Source organism: Gobius niger (assembly GCF_951799975.1).
Source record: "Gobius niger genome assembly, chromosome: 3".
Lineage (NCBI taxonomy): Eukaryota > Metazoa > Chordata > Actinopteri > Gobiiformes > Gobiidae > Gobius > Gobius niger.
The window spans coordinates 24,598,977-24,615,266 of NC_136854.1; the positions used below are offsets into that span (position 1 = coordinate 24,598,977).

At 40.4% G+C, this 16,290-nt stretch overlaps 1 protein-coding gene across 1 annotated transcript in view; it reads right to left on the bottom strand.

Annotated features, from left to right (window-relative positions):
* The window catches only part of ntn1a (netrin 1a), a 40,617-nt gene that overhangs the window by 14,070 nt on the left and 10,257 nt on the right, over window positions 1–16,290 (bottom strand). Inside the window, exon 3 of the mRNA XM_079554339.1 lies at window positions 6,220–6,408. Within this exon, the coding sequence (XP_079410465.1) occupies window positions 6,220–6,408 (189 nt within the window). The remainder of the gene's footprint in view (window positions 1–6,219; window positions 6,409–16,290) is intronic.

Genomic DNA, 16,290 nt, shown 5'->3' on the forward strand with positions numbered 1-16,290 from the left:
TAATGTCACAATTAGCTAATGTATTGGTGAGAATGAATTGCTCTTCTCTCTTATCAACTGCAAGTGCTTCAATAAGCTGTCCCTGCTTATGTGAAGCACTTTGTAATTCACTGCGCATATTCAGCTATACATACAAACTTGCCTTTTTTTCAGTCAACGCGTCTATGTGCCCTACGTACCCAATACCGTATGTTCTCCATCATCTCCCTAACCTCTGTCATTCTACAATAGCATTTACAAGGCCCTATCCATCAGTCGCAGGAGTTGAGCCAACTCACTCAGGCTTGATTTGATTTATGCTCCACGCTCGCCTGCTGCAGATGAATCAAGTGCAGGTCCCGTTATTTCACATAGTTATTGTTGTCATTCAATACATGCCTCTCGTACAAACAAGATCACTCAGCTGAAGCTCACGAGGCCTTCTCAAATCAGTAACAGCGTGCCAAACAGATGATTAAACCTGTCTTAACGGAGTGACGTTTGTTATTGTCCCGGACCACCCAGAGAGCTTCACTAAATCACACATTCACTTTCAACTTATCCCTGTGTCTTTTTTCAATCAGATCAGCTGTGCGTCACTGTGTGTTCCTCCTCCACTTGGTTCAAGAGTCAGACATTTACAGATACGAGCGAGAGCCGCATGAATGGGGAGTGAAGTTATATATTTAGAAGACTGGATGTGGCCGCGCTGCACTGACTCTGGTCCTTGCAATGGCCTTCTATGGAAATGAGCAGCATTCGGGAAGAGATAGTGTTACGGGTACAAAAGCAAACTCCAGTGCTCTGTCTGCCCGGAGTCCTGACCCGCTCCCGGCATCGGCTTTTTCTTTTCCAAAAGCCGCACAGTAAAAGGTTCTCGATAAATAATCTGAAGCTTCTAATTGCTGTCGAAATCCCTGATTCATTTTGTGAGTTTAAAATATTTTGAATAAGGATGTGATGTGAGAGATGAGCAGACTTAAAAAGCCAAGACAAGTCACAAAATATTATATTATATAGACTATTCCTAAAACTCGTCAACTAGTGTTTTGCGTGCAAGGGCCCTTAGAGTCTAGATTAGAGATGCACCGATGCAGCTTTTTTGCTTCTGATGATGATACTGGGGTTTGAGTATCTGCCGATATCCAATATTAACCGATTCCAAGAGACTTCCTTAAAAGTGGCTTTATTTGAATGAAAAAGTGAATGGTCCTCTTATTTTCATTGTGGAATCAATAAAATATTTTCTTGTTATGATGTTACAAATCAATTCTCAATTATATCTATTAATGAACTAATTGAAAAACATTTAACAAGGATCACTTTTACTGTTTTGTCCTTTGGACGAGTTAGACTTTGTAGCTGATTTTACAAGTAAAATCACCAGGTCCTCTCCTCTAGCTTCCACATGTGCCATCCTGTGCTTTCTGTTTGTTTGGGCCGAATATTTCCCTGGGATTGACCTGACAGGCTATGCAGCATTGCGCTGTCCATTTTTTTTTTCCAGAATGCACTGGCCACTTCTCCTCAATGGAAAACGCACCACGCGATTATTGTGATTGACCTTTATTAAAATCACGATTAGATTAAAATTCGAATAATTTCCCAGCCTTAGGTGTTTCTATCATAGTTTCTGACCCAGCCTTGAGTAGTTTGCATTAGCACTAGCATGTTCCCGCTAGTTTCAGTTGGCGGCGATCAGGAATACATTTGCAGAGGTTAAAACTAACTCAGAGATTGAATTCTCCAGGTTCTGCCCTTCACATTGATATACACCATTCAACTGGTATTGTTTCAGCATCGTATATTTGTAGGCGATACCTGATATCGTATTTTTCCCAGTATCGGTGCATCCCTAGTCTAGATCCAAATAACCTGAACTTCTATAGACTGGAAGATGAATGGACATTTTGAGGCATATCAACCTACTTTCTGGTCGCCTCTTAGTTTACAGCCACTCGGGATAACAACTGTTAATACATGCATTTACATGCATGAGACCCATGTATGTTCATTAACATGACCAAATAAACCAATAAATAAAAATACATTTTGTATAGGATTACCAAGTAAATACTACCCATGTTTTCTGACAGTTTAGAGCAGTGGTGGTATTCTTCAGTAATGCATTTAAATCAGATGTTTTTCTATGACACAATAAAAAAAGGCACAAAAACACACGACTAAAGAGTGATAAAAAAGCAAGTTTTTAGGTCTGAAATGAGGCGTTATTCGGGCCATTAGGCTGTAAACTCCAGTCAGATTAGATTTGGGTAAAGCTGAACATGGAGAAAATGCACTTGGTTAGGGTTAAAGGTTTATGCATTTTTGTTGTTACCGCGCCGTCACTTTTGTGTTGCTTTTTTTTATACCATATATTCGTTGTGTTTTTTTGTAACTCCTATATTGTAGCTTTTTTGTTTTGCGTCTTCATCCTCGTTTACGTCTCGCTTTCATCGCTGTTTTGTCGCCTATTTTCAAGAAGTTTTAAGAACACGCCAAACTGGAGAAAATGTGCTTCGTTCAGGTGTAAGAGGCTAATGGTCGGGGTCATGATTAACATCCTGTTTACACATCATTACCGCACAATTACTGCAGATCAAAAAAAAGAAAAAGTATTGGTAACAGAAAGAGCAGCACTAGAAGTAGCAGCATAAATTTGCAGCCTTGCCTCTGGTTTGTGGGTGGTAGCTGTAAGGTTTAACACAAAGTGAGCATGTAATACAGTCACACACATTTTAGCGGCTGTAATCGACCACTTTCCAAATTTAGTGTGTACAAATGTTTAAGCTGGCAAAGGGAGGAGATCATGCTTCGTATCGTCTGTCAGCCTGGGCTAATTAGCACAGATCCTTTATTGTGTTTTGATGTAAAGGAATAGCACAGGAAAAGTGGGCAGACAGTTTCTATTACACAGGGCCATGATGTCTGGCCAATGTCATAATTTCAACTGAGCGTGAGCGTTGACAATTTGATAAGTTATGATGAAATACATTTATGGAGATGTGGCGTGAAAGGCAACCGAAAAAAAAAACATGAATGAGAATACATGTGCTGGTGCTGAGAGAAGATTTCACATAGTACACAATAAGCTGGGAACTCGAAAATACTTACTTTAAATGGTGAACTATGCCAAGCAGTGATGTAAGCTTCAAAGTCAGGTTAGTAGAAGACCTGTGTTTAGGAAATTCAAGCGTCCGTTCACATTTCCAGGAGTTGGTGGCATTACTGAGCAATGTTTCTCATCTGCCAGGGAAAAAAGCTGCTTTCCTCATCACAACGTCTCATTGCCACTTTTATTTTGTTCACATAATGCTCAATGTTTTCACCTATGAGAGTAAAGCTGAACTGAAAATGCAGAGCAAAATGATAGATATCACAATATGGGAATTGAAATAATAATTACTTATTAATTCTTTTACAAAACAAAACATTGTACAGTTAGTCCCTCTTTTGGTAAAAGAGGGACTACCCATCGCCATCTACAGCTTATAAAGGGAGCCCACACACAAAAAACTATTGATACAGCACAAGTTATTAAAACAGTTTAAATACAAATGTGCTTTGAAATAGGGCTGCAACTAACGATTATTTTGTAATCGATTAATCTATCGATTATTTTTACGATTAATCGAGTAATTGCTTGGCTGTGAATGGTGTAAGAAAATTGTATTTTTTCTATTTTTATTAATATGATATATACCTTAAGTTGATGTGTTGATGGAGTAAACTAAAGGGAAATGTTTATTGGAGGCTTTATTCATGAAATTTACAATGAACAAAATGTGCACAGACCCTAACTATATAAACAAAGTAGGATTTCATCAAAAATACTACATTTTTATGTCATTTTTGCTCCATTTTAGTCTGTGTGAACCAGAAAATGATTCATCGATTACTAAAATAGTTGTCGACTATTTCAATAATCGATTAGTCGTTTCAGCCCTATTTGTAAATGAGTAAATGCTGTAATAGTGGCAGTAGTGAAATCTAGCAGATACACAGAACACTGTTCCAGCCTCAATGTCATGGGTTCAATGGCTCTAATTTCTTGAACGTCTCCCTCGCTCTTCACGCCCTTTCACCCTGTCCTGTCCTAATGCGTCGACCCTATGGGCCAAACAAATTCTTAAAATCATAATTTTCAACAACATTTTCTGTATAAAAGTACTTTAACATTACTACTTTAAGCAGAACATAAGGCATGTGCACCTCTTTACTTCAAAATGTATGGTTTTCTGCCACTTGCTTGCAAACGAATCATATTAATGTAATAAACGGGTTTGTAGTAAAAGTAATGGACGTCTAAATGTTAGTTTTTTAATTTATAGATGTATTGGACACTGCGGGACGCTAAGGAAACAAACGTTAAAGCTCCAAAGTGAATTATGAGATGCTGAAAGAATGAGGTGTTGGACACATGAGATGCGATGTAAAATCAACATAGACGAGGTTAAGCCTGCACAATAGGACGTCCCAGCAGAGGCAGCACCAGATAGGGGTTAATGATACACAATGTCCCTCTGTGATGAATGTGTGTTTGCATTCCTGCCTGACACTGGAATGAGCCAACACCGTGGAAGGTGTTAGCTCCGGTTTTGGAACATCATGGAAGAGGCGGAAAGAGAAGCGATGCGTCTGACTGATAGATTTGTTTGGAATGAAAACTCGTCATGCTAGTGATTAAATCGGATTGATATGGCGGAGTGACTTTTGTGAAGTATAAAAATCGTGATTTGATTTGATTAAAATCAAAATAACATCTTACATACATTTCATGATGCTCTATTTGATGGACCTATTCTCACGAGATTAGAAGCACCAATTAGGCAAAAGGTGAAATTGGCAGTTCAAACTGGACATGGTAATAAAAAATTTCCTAAGTTTTTAAAGCTTTCTGTGTGATGAAGTCTAATGAAGGAAACACTGATTTAAAAGGCTTTAACCATTACATCATTACGCCGCCAAAGCATTATTCCAGTGCTTTATCAATTTAAAAAGTATAAAAGAGAAGCTAACAACAATACTACTGACGTGATCTGGAAACATGGCCTCACAGTCGTGGCAATGTTTGATGGACCAAGCAAACTGCAGGCTCTTTGGAAAAAATGTGTTTGGTGCAAAGTTTCAATGGAGGAGGCTGCATAAGAGATTATATCTCAATATGCAGTAGAATAAATACATTTCACAAACCTTCAAAATATTCCAATAACAAAATTCTCCAAGGCAATGTTTACGTATGGTTTCAAACACATGGATTGACAGTAACGTGTAGGACATTTGGAGGTCCTGAGGACTTTTTCCTTTTTGGTAGGTGTTTCCTGGTCTTATGAAGTTTAAATCGAGATTGATGAATACGGGGAAAATAATTGGGATTTTTATTTTTTCCAAAATCAGCCATTATTATTTTCAAGAAGAACTGCATGCTTCTCAAGACCTACAAATTCTACATCCAAATTCCTTGACCCCCATCATCTTCCTGTTTATTTACATTTGGCTGAACGCACTGATCTAATCTTTCCTCAGTCTGTTTAGGAGGTGAACACCTTGAACACATCGGCAATCTTTGTCAGTGACGTGAAGGTGTCTGTGGACTTGTTCGCACTTGGCTTCAGCGCCTGTTTTCATTCCCCGCAGCTACAGAGGAGGCAAGAAACATATCCGCTCTATGCATTCTGCCCCTCCCCAAGCACTTCCTCCCCTCCTTTCTCTGACCCTTATTAGCCACGCTGAAGGCTGATAGTGGATTCATCTCGCGTCCCGCAGCACACCTGCGTGAAGGCGTGTGTCCCTCCCTCCCTTTCGCTCATCTCTGACCTGCACCAGGGGATCACTTCACACCTCAATCTGTTTATTTTTGTCATCCTTCGACTCTTTCAGCTTCTCCCTCAGTCAAATCGCTCACTGTCAGAGAGGACACAGCCCCTGCCGTGGAAGCCCCACCCACATGACCCGAAGCTCTTCTCATGAGGAATAAACACACAAGACCTCCTGTTTCTCCTTTAATGCCAAGGTATCAACTCCAACAGGTCATATAGTTCATAAGGTGATGGTTGGTGTGAAAAGCGTGAGGACCATTGTTCTAGAGGTTCTGACATTGACCAAGGCCATTATCAAACTTGAGTGCAATGCCCATCCATCATGTTTGAAATACTTAAACTTTGTGCCATGTGCTCTTATACCAGTTTGTAATTGCATATCTCAAAGCATATATTGGGCTTTGTTAGCTTTGTTTGTTACCTTTGCAAGCCTTGCGGTGTGAGATGGGCTTTGACAGATCCCGGTAGTAGCCCTCTTTGCAGTAGTGGCAGTGGCGTCCTGCGGTGTTGTGGCGACAGTTGAGGCACACGCCCCCGCTCTTCCTCCCAGACAGTTTGTACAGCTCCATGTTGAAGCGGCATCTCCGGGCATGAAGGTTACAGTTACATGCTGTGGAAGACAACAAAAGTGTGTCAGTATCTAGGGAAGGCAGGAAGATGGTCACAACTATTTATACCATAAACTATGTTCTCCACTATAGGGCTGTACAACTGAACGCAATCAAAGGGAAATCCTGATTTAATGGTCACTAGTATCAGACTGCAACAATTTAGGTAATGCAATGTGCTATAAAAACAGCAAACAGCTGCATTTCTCCAGGACCAGTACGTGTCCAGGACCCTGGGACGTGCAAGTGGGATAAAAGCTGACCCTTCTCACCCTGGACACGAGCTGTTTGACCCTCTCCCTTCAGGCAGGAAGCTGCGGTCCATCCAGACCAGAACCTCCTGCCACATGAACAGCTTTTTGCCATTTGCACTGTTTTAGTTGCACTGTGTGGTTATTCACATTCATCTTCTTTTTTTTTTATGTTTATTTTTCATCTTGGCTTATTTTATATGCATGCCCTTATGATTTTAATTTCTATTTTATTACCACTTTATGTTTCATGTTGCACAACTGCATCGAAAACATTTAATAGTTTATGAACGTACCTTCACTGATGATGTCAATAACTACTCTGCAAACCCTGTAGATAAGACATATACAAACAACTTCTGTTTATGATTCTTGTATTCTACACATTGGCCTAAAAGTATAACCCTGTTTGCCCCATAATGTTAGACAATATGCAAAATAGAAATATGTAACCATAATGCAAGCGATATGTTATTTACAAAAAAAACTTCAACAACTTTTCATTACCTTTCTTATCTCACAAGAATAAATGTAGCATGTTGTGGTGAGTTACATAAAATGTCCATCTCTGGCATACTGATTTCACATTTTTATTCCCATAGAAGTGGTGTCCATCATGGAATTAAGTTTATATATATTCGTTTATTGTTCCTCCTTTCATTCAAATTACTCATTTTTCCACGTCCCTCTCCTGAGTGGTGCCTCCTGCTCTAAACTGTAGTGTTAGTATTCCTGTTGTGGATCCCAGTATAAGCGCGTGAGACCTCTGGCTTGTTTACTCATACATACAGCGCTGACTTTAATTAGCACTGCCTGATGTTTATTCATGATGTTCTGGCAGCAGAGTGAAGGGCACATGCCTGAGTTCATTAGGACCAGCCTCCAACGCACTGGTTCTCCACCAGCAGCACCAGCACTAGAGACGCATCATGAATTATTCTCATACACACAAGACACTTTTTATTTCACTTTGAAATCAAGATCCTTCTGGCTTATCAACTCAACATCCAAACAAGATTAACTTTCCAAAAGATGAGTTATTTTCCCCACTCACACTTTCTCTATGTGTTTTTGTGTCTTCCTAATAGATCCCAGAGACTCCTTCTACTCCAAGGGCCTAATTATAATATTATCTTGTCTAGAGCTTATCAGTTCGAAGTTTTCCCAGCATTCTGTCTACGCTTTCTAACTTAATACCGTAATTAGTTATGCAACATTTCTGCTTTTTAAAAAAACACCACTTGCTGATATATATTTTACAAAACATGTCCAAATATTCCAATTAGAGTACTAGTTCTTAACTTGAGAACCTCCACGACCCACATTCATGCTACCATGACTGTAATGAGACAAATACACATTTGCTAATTTCAACATAAAAAAACACACACGCACACACACATTTCGTAGTTTGATACTGTTACAGTACACAATATCAAAATACTGCATTTCATCACAGAGTTCTGTTGATTCAAGCATTGATTTTTAGACAGATTTTAAATACTATATTTTCAGGACTATAAGTCGCTCCGGAGTATAAGTCGCACCAGCCAAAAAGCGCATAATGAAGAAGAAAAAACTTATATAAGTCACACCAGCCGTGGCAACTACCTGGGCATGGAGGCGTAACTGCACCGTTTACAAGCCTCTCCTGGCATCACGTTATTCAAGCACCCATTTTTGAACTCGTTCCTCTAGCTGTGGCTCCAGCTTTTAGCTCTGCACAATTTTTTGTTTCCTTTATTACAGTAAGAGCAACCTCCACTTTTCACCAGTCGCTCACAAGTTTCTCGCTCACTCCAAACTTTCTTTCTGCTGCTCAATTATTATTATTTTTTGTCAGTGGCACAGGAGCAGCAGATTCAGGTACACAAACCTAGAGCGCCCTCTAGCCGCTGTCAGTGTGAAAATAACACACATGTGAAATTATATATTTTGATATATAAGTCGCACCTGAGAATAAGTCACAACCCCGGCCAAACTCTGAAAAAAAGTGTGACTTACAGTCCGAAAAATACAGTTTATATATATATATATAATCATTTTTGGCCAAAAATGATCCTGCCATCCACCAGTTGAGAAACACTGACTCAGTTCTGCTGGACTAATGAGGAACTGGCTGGGCAAACACCTATATTCACATTTTTGTAAATTAGATCCAGTAACTTAAAAGACATGACAAGTATTTTCTGTGTTGAACCACTGGTGTCAGCGGGTCGTCTCTTAGTGTCTGTCAGCCTGTCAGTTGTGTTTTTTGTGTTGTGTGTCTCCGCTCTGGGCTGCTCTGGTAAATCTATCATTGAGCCGCCTGCAGGTAAAGCAGGGATCAGTGCACACCCCCCCCCCAACCCCAGTCCCTTTTCACACTCTCAGCCTGGCGTAGCACCCACCAGCCCCACAGCGTTGACTGCTTCTTGTAAAGTGACAGGCATATTGTGTTTATGGATATCATGCTTCAGAAGAGTTTGTCTCAAATAATGGGAAGGGCACTCAGTGGAAACTCAACAACACTGATGGAGTGATGGAGGTTCAGACTTTATATCACTCTGAAGGGACTTAGTGACTGGGACAGAATTCCAGTCCTATTTCAAAGTATATGCCCCATAGCGTATCATTATTTTGTTTTGCTGAAGTATATTGTAGGTTTTTTGCTTGTATTGGAAGAATGAAAGTTCCAAAAGAGTCATGTCCGTGGGTTTTCATGTGATGATAAGTTAGAACTGTTGTGAAAGTATTCATTAAAACATCTTAATAAACATCTGGATAGTCAACGGTCCTCACACTGCACATTAAGTGATGGCGCTCCCAAGTCTTAAGCGCTGACCTGTTTTCAATCATGCTCTGGGCTGGAGTAGAGCGGGCCCCAGGTGAGCTGTAAAAAGCCAGTGTGAAGTGATACCTTTTAAACAAGTGCAAGTGAATTAGCGAGATCAAACTAAAGCTGGCTTCAAGCGCTTCAACACGTCCCCAAATGATGTGGACTGCAACCATTTTACACGTAGTTTCCTATCACTACAGCTGTTCCATGCATTTTTCTCAATATAACAATCTGTTGGTGTTTCCCGTTCGCCCACATAGGGATATGGCCTCATTGTGGCCTGTTTTGGAAAGTTGGCTAATTGGGTTAAGGTTTGTGATTTCTCGAGTCCATCCGCTGACCTCGGAGCAGCGCACGGGCAACGTTCCCCGGGCTAATTAGAGTGAGGAGTCAAATAACGGAGCTGGAGGTTAAGCTCATCGCACTGACGATAAGAATGGGAACTGAGTGGTGTTAGTCACATCCAAAGACACAACAATGCTTCCATGCAACCGAGGACAAAGGTTGATTTAAAAAAATGGGCTCTGAGAATCATATCACTTTAAATACTTGTCCATAAAGATGTTGCATTTTATGGCGTCTCACCATTCAAAGCAGGCCATTTTCTCTTTGACATGCTATGACTCTCACGACATGCCAAGTGTCTTTTATTACATTTTAATAACCTATTCTTTGCCAGGTGAAGGAAAAGTCTCTTAATTTAGTTCAAAGCTACCCAAAACGGGATAGAAAGCGGTATCCCACACTTGTCATCTTGACAGGGCACCACAAACCTTTGCACCCTGGAGCCCCAATTCAAAACAAACACTGACAGGAATCCAAACTTTTAACAGAGGTACAAAGGTAATCAGACTAACTCCCCCAAGGGAAAGTCCTTCTACGTATTTCCTATATTTGGGATGACTTCGTACATCTGATAGCTTGTTGTTCAGTTAGATAAGTCTGATATTGTGTCGTGTCCGCTATTGAGGTACTTCCTCACGTCAGCTCTAGTGCATTTTTATAATAATAATAAATTGTGTAGGAGCTCTAGTACACACAGATGTCTTTCTATCTTAACAATTACCGTTGCACAGGATCTTAATTGAAACACATTCTTGATATTGTGTGTCAATTGTCTCCACATTACACCACTGTGCTGTCCTGTGTAATGAAGCTGAAAGCAAAACATTTCTTAAAAATATATAACAGTATGTGAGCTGAGGACCACACTGAAATTAAGCATGCTATGATCAAACAAAGGAATTTGAGAATGAGGGAATAATTATCTGTCAGTGATAATGACTGTTGCTCCCAAAACGGATGAGGTCTTTCACTTTTCTTTTTCCATTAAAGAACGCTGAAGAATATAAATATTTATAGTTGCTCCTCAGTAGACGTGTGCATCTTTAATTGCATCCTGTTTCCATAGTGTGTTTTTATAATTTTTATTATGACAGAAATGCAACGAGAGGGGATTTCCAGACAGAATTACAGTAAGGTGAATTTAAGTGTCACAAGTGTATTCCTATCAATGTGAATTCAAAGTCAATAAATGCATTACACATAGAGGATTCATATTATGACGCAAAGGTTTGGCATGATTGGATTCTGAGTTAAAATAAATACAAATTGTGGGTGAAAAACAGAGGCAGGGTACCCTTGAGATCCTGTCTGAGTATTTTAAGTCTCTTAATGTGTGGGCAGCCGTGGGCAGTCTCGTGTGGTGCCCAGGGACCCAGCTCCAGGCTGATGGTAAGAATCACCTGGCGAGAGGATTCACTTATTGTGCAAGTTTTATTGGTAGGGGAAACTGGGTCACACCAAAGAAATCTACGCAAACATGAGGGGAAATTGCAAAGTCCAAACAGAAAGGCCCTACCCGGCCCGGGATTGAACCCGGCTATGAAGCGACAGCGCAGTGTGCCACAGCAGGACGGTGCCATGTGAGGGGAAAAAGAAAAAAAATATTCAATGAGATCTTTTACAGTACCCAAACTATCACACGTAAAAGCATTTTCCTCTTCATCTAAAACTCAGAGAGCTATTGCATAAATAAGAAACACATCTAAATCACACCTCAGTATACAGCACACTGACCCTGCTTCATGTGGGGGCCATAAGGCCTCTGCTTTCACTGGCCACACAGAGGCTTAACAACAAAGCGCGGCCTAATGGCCTCCAATTTCCCGCATTAGTGCCCATTTAATGTATGAGCTGCCCTGTCGTTAGCCGCGCAGCATGGGAGCTCTTGTTAGCCCTGTGCTTGTGCACACAGAGCTGAGCCCCTCGCTGCAGGCCATGGGCCCCTGCACACTTCCACCCCACGCTGAGAAAACATAATAGGGCAGTTTGTAAAAGGCTGCCTGTGATCACTGATGCATCCATTTGCTGAGTAATCAGTATTTACATTTACTATGTCTATGCTGCTGAGGTGAGAACAGTGGATCTGAAAGTGTGAGTTTGCTTAAACGATTGAAAACAATAGGTTTCTCAAAAAACAGGGGCTGTATGTAGAACACTTCTCCTGTCCACCTCTCCTCGCTGTGCACATGTCCGTAGAATATTTGCAAAAACACATACAGAGCAGGATAAAGGTGGCAGGGCTGATGCTCCTGGGTGTGTTGTGTGTATGTCAGCTATGCCATAAAAATGCCATGGCTGCTGGATGACACTGGCAGGTCCCATTGAGGCAGAGCAGTGAAAGGTCTTTAGGGTGAATACATTCCTCAGGCCTGTCAGGTCTCCATAGCTCCACATGAACAATGGGCCTAAGAGCAGCCGTCTTAATAGTGTAAGGGCTGACAGCTTTAGGAGGGAAAAAGGCAGCATCGACCTAAATGTTAGGGCACACAAACAATACTTAATAGAGATAAGGAACAGGATGGTCCTTGTCACATAGTTTAACATCCACTACATTCATATTAAACTTTACTACAGGGGTACTGACTGTGCTGGCAGGGTTAAAAAGCTTGTGTCAATAGATGGCATGATAGCTAAAGATCCTCCAAAACATTTCGCTTGTTTGGATCGGATTTGTATTTCCTGAGGCCAAAACGCCAAAAATCTTTCACCTACAAGTGAGTGGGAAAATGCATGAATCTATTAGGCTTGATGGATGGAACAACGTTTCGCTTTTTAAGAATGGGCGGATTACTGAACAAGTGCTGAACAATCCACAGTGTCTGATCTGATAATCACAGAACAAACTCTCCACAAGTGTTAGCCGTAAACCAATTGTGCAAGGGCTTCACATTCGCTTCCCGCCAGCGAGGCTTCTCCACATTGTTGGGTCTGTACTGTTTCACGTCCAGCCATTACCCAAGCCTGTCTCCTCTACCTATACAGCATCCCATCCCCACAAACAACAAACAGTGAAAATGTGGAAACAGATCTCCAAACCTTATCCAAACAAGTGCTCGCTCTGCTTATGTCAAACATCACCTCGAGTCTATTTACACACACTGCTCTGGTTTCTATGGGACCGATCCATAGTGTTTTGGGTTCACATAACTTCTGGCAGTGTCTTGTGGGATGGGCCCTGGCTGTCAGATCAGCACAATGAGCTTCCACTCTCTTTTAGAAAACACAACTCCTACTAATCCCAACGCCTCTGCAATTTTATATCACATAATATAAACCAAGGATTTTAATGCCATTGTAATATAATCATTTGCAGCGCCTAACCCTGGCTGGCAGTGGTAAGGTGGAAAAGTAAACTATCTTTGTAGATTACATGATTAGGAGATTAGGTGGATGAAATTAGGCTTAAAGCAAGAAGAGACACGTGCATTTTTTTCCCTCATAACTGTGGGAAACAGTGGAGGATATAACAGTCCTTAACTATAATTGTTCATCTTTGACATATTTTGAGTTGTTTAAGCTCCAGCGTGTGCAATGGAGGCTGCTTTACCTTTGGGAAGTGTTCCCATACTGAGTCAGCCTTGAGGAAAAGGCAGATGAGATTAAGGATTAGATAGGAATGTGCGCTTGGATTTCTCTGGACTTACACACCCCCAATAAAATATGCTTTGCATTAAGCCATCTTGATACATTCTTCTTGGAAATGTCAACATGAACAGAGTTATGGTGAGTCGCTGGGCTTTCCCATTATAATTTACAGTTTAAAACAGGCAAAGGAATAAGGAATTAGTTCCTTACATCTACTATCTGGAGATCATTGGGGATCTGTACATTTTTTTAAATCACCGATAACCAACTTTTGCAATAATCTAATCTCTAATACCTATCATTGTAATTGTTTGGATAATTCTCTGATATGAGAATTATCCAAACAATTAACCCCCACTTCATTTGGTTTACACATAGTTTAGACATGGATTCACTGCACCGTCAGACTAACATGTGGACATTTGGACGTCCTTGAGTTTGTTTCTGTTGGATAAGGTGTTCCTCTGTCTTACATTCTCCTCATTTCTTATAGACCTGGAACTGTGATGTTAATGTGGGTCATTTTCAGCTTTTCACAAAAAAATTGTACAATTAACATCCACAAAAACAGTCACATTTCCACAGTCTTGACCACCCTTTCATTTATATTTATTTCATCATATAATTTCATTAAATGATGGATTAGTTAAACAAATCTAAGCTTTCTTCCAAAAATTATCTTCTTAATGAAACTTTATACTGACGTTTTGTTTTCTTTCTTCGTACTTTAGTAAAAAAGAAAACAGCAAGATTATTTACATTATTTTTGCTGTATTCATGCCTTTGCAGTGCTGTGCTGTAACTTTTCTCACCCTCAGTGACAATCATCAAGTTCTTAAAGTCATCATTAGGCTCTGGGGGGTCTTGTTGCTGGCTGCTGCATGCCTCATCATGGCAATTTTGCCTAATTTATTGTCTCATTAGCAGCCACGGCAGAGTGACTATGCAAAGCAGGTGGCCACTCTGTGACCTTCACGACCACATTCCTTTATCGGGGCACCATCACTATAGCTCCTCCATTACCCCAGGGCCTGACCCCGCTCCAGATGTCACCCATAAGAGTTACCTCACTAATTTCTCCATAAAATTTATAGGCCATGAAACCTTGTGAGAAGAGGTTCAAACTGAGCGCACACTATCCATGGCATAATTAGTAATGATTTTGCAAAGAAAGAGACGTAACAATGAGTTTTTAGCGTCCTGACCCTGTCTGCACTTTTCCAAATTTACAATGAAGAGAAATTCCAGTACTTAACTGGCTGACCTTTAGTAGCTCTTTTGCAACCTGCCAATAAGTGTTAACACCGTCAGAGGCAGGCCTGGCTCCAGTCCAGGTTGGAATGAAATATCTCCTTCCACTGTAGAAGTTCAAAGAGCTGCATTTCAGAAAAGTTCTTTTAAAATGAAGGCTTCGCAACTCGCTATTGACAATAAGGTAACACACAGGCTGAAACTGACTTAAAAACTGTAAACAATGTTTATGTGCTGCATCTAGAATTGCACCTTCAATGACATTTCTTAAATTCAATAAAGATATTTTACTTTGCTCTCTTTCCGATAATTGTTGACATAGATCCAAGTCACATAAAGCAATTTTTTCCCTCTGAGAACTATTGTCAAAATGCAATAAAAAATATGATAATAAATCAAAACCTGTTCTAATGGTCTTACATCTGGGCCTTACGTTAAAAAAAAAAGGATGAGATAAAGGGTCTATGCAGAGACTTGGATGAGTAGTGTCTTATACAGAGAGGTGGGAGTGAGCCGGAAGCAGATCAATAAAACTGAAATCATAAATTTTCTCTAATGCACCTCCATAGTGCACACATGTAGGGACTTCATACTGGATATGTATATGTATATAGAGAGAGTATATATTGTGTCAGATTTGTGTTATGAAAGGTGGCCAAAAAGTCAAATCTTATTTATTTATATATTTGCCCATAGTGAAGTGACGTAGCTCCCACTGCCTCACAAAAGGCTGTAGCCAAAAAACTCTCTTTAACCTTTGACAAGTTGGCTGTAAATGTGTTGGCTTCTTTGGCTTCGCACACAATTAACATTGCTATGTACATAGTGCTGTGTTTCAGTGTATACGTTGGAAATTGAGCAGTCTGAACATAGCCTAAGCCTGGCAAAAACAAAACAAAAAGTATGTATTTTTTTACTGACCCAGTGTCTGTATGGGTGGTTAGCTTAGCGCCTTTACTTTCCATCCTATGATGCTTCAGGATCAGTTATTTTTCACTTTCAGTTTTTGTAGGGTTACTGGTAGGTTTTTGGAATGGAATGCATGGATAAGGTTCAATCAGTAGCAAACTATAAAACGTTTATCTTGGAGCGTCCTGCAGCCCACCGGGACAGTAAGTAAAGCCGCTATGCTACGCTAACCACCCAAGCATAGGTCACTGCAAAGTACAAATACGTATTTTTTTAATATATATAAATAGTTGTATAGTGCAACTTGGGTTATGAGGAAGAGTGAATTTTGACACTTGTGCCACAGTTTAGCCTAGAAGTGAAAGTTTCAAGACACACACGGATAGGAGACCATGAGGGAACACCAGGAGGCCTGGGTGATCCAGTGTGTGAGTAGTTGGAGGTGGCTGGAGGGGCGCAGATTGGCATCCCCGCTTCCATAGGTCAACCCCAGAGCAGCTGTGACTACAAACACAGTTTACCACCACTGAGTATGGAATAACTGAATAATGCACGAAATTGTAAAGCGATTTTGAGCACCTGGAAAAGTGCTATATAAGTCTAATACATTCTAATTATTATTTATTAAATTGTGTGCCTTGAGATGGAGAACTTACGCTGGTCAGTAATGAACCAAAGGGTAATTATCGAACAGACCTCTTAGACTTAATGTGATGACTTCAGAA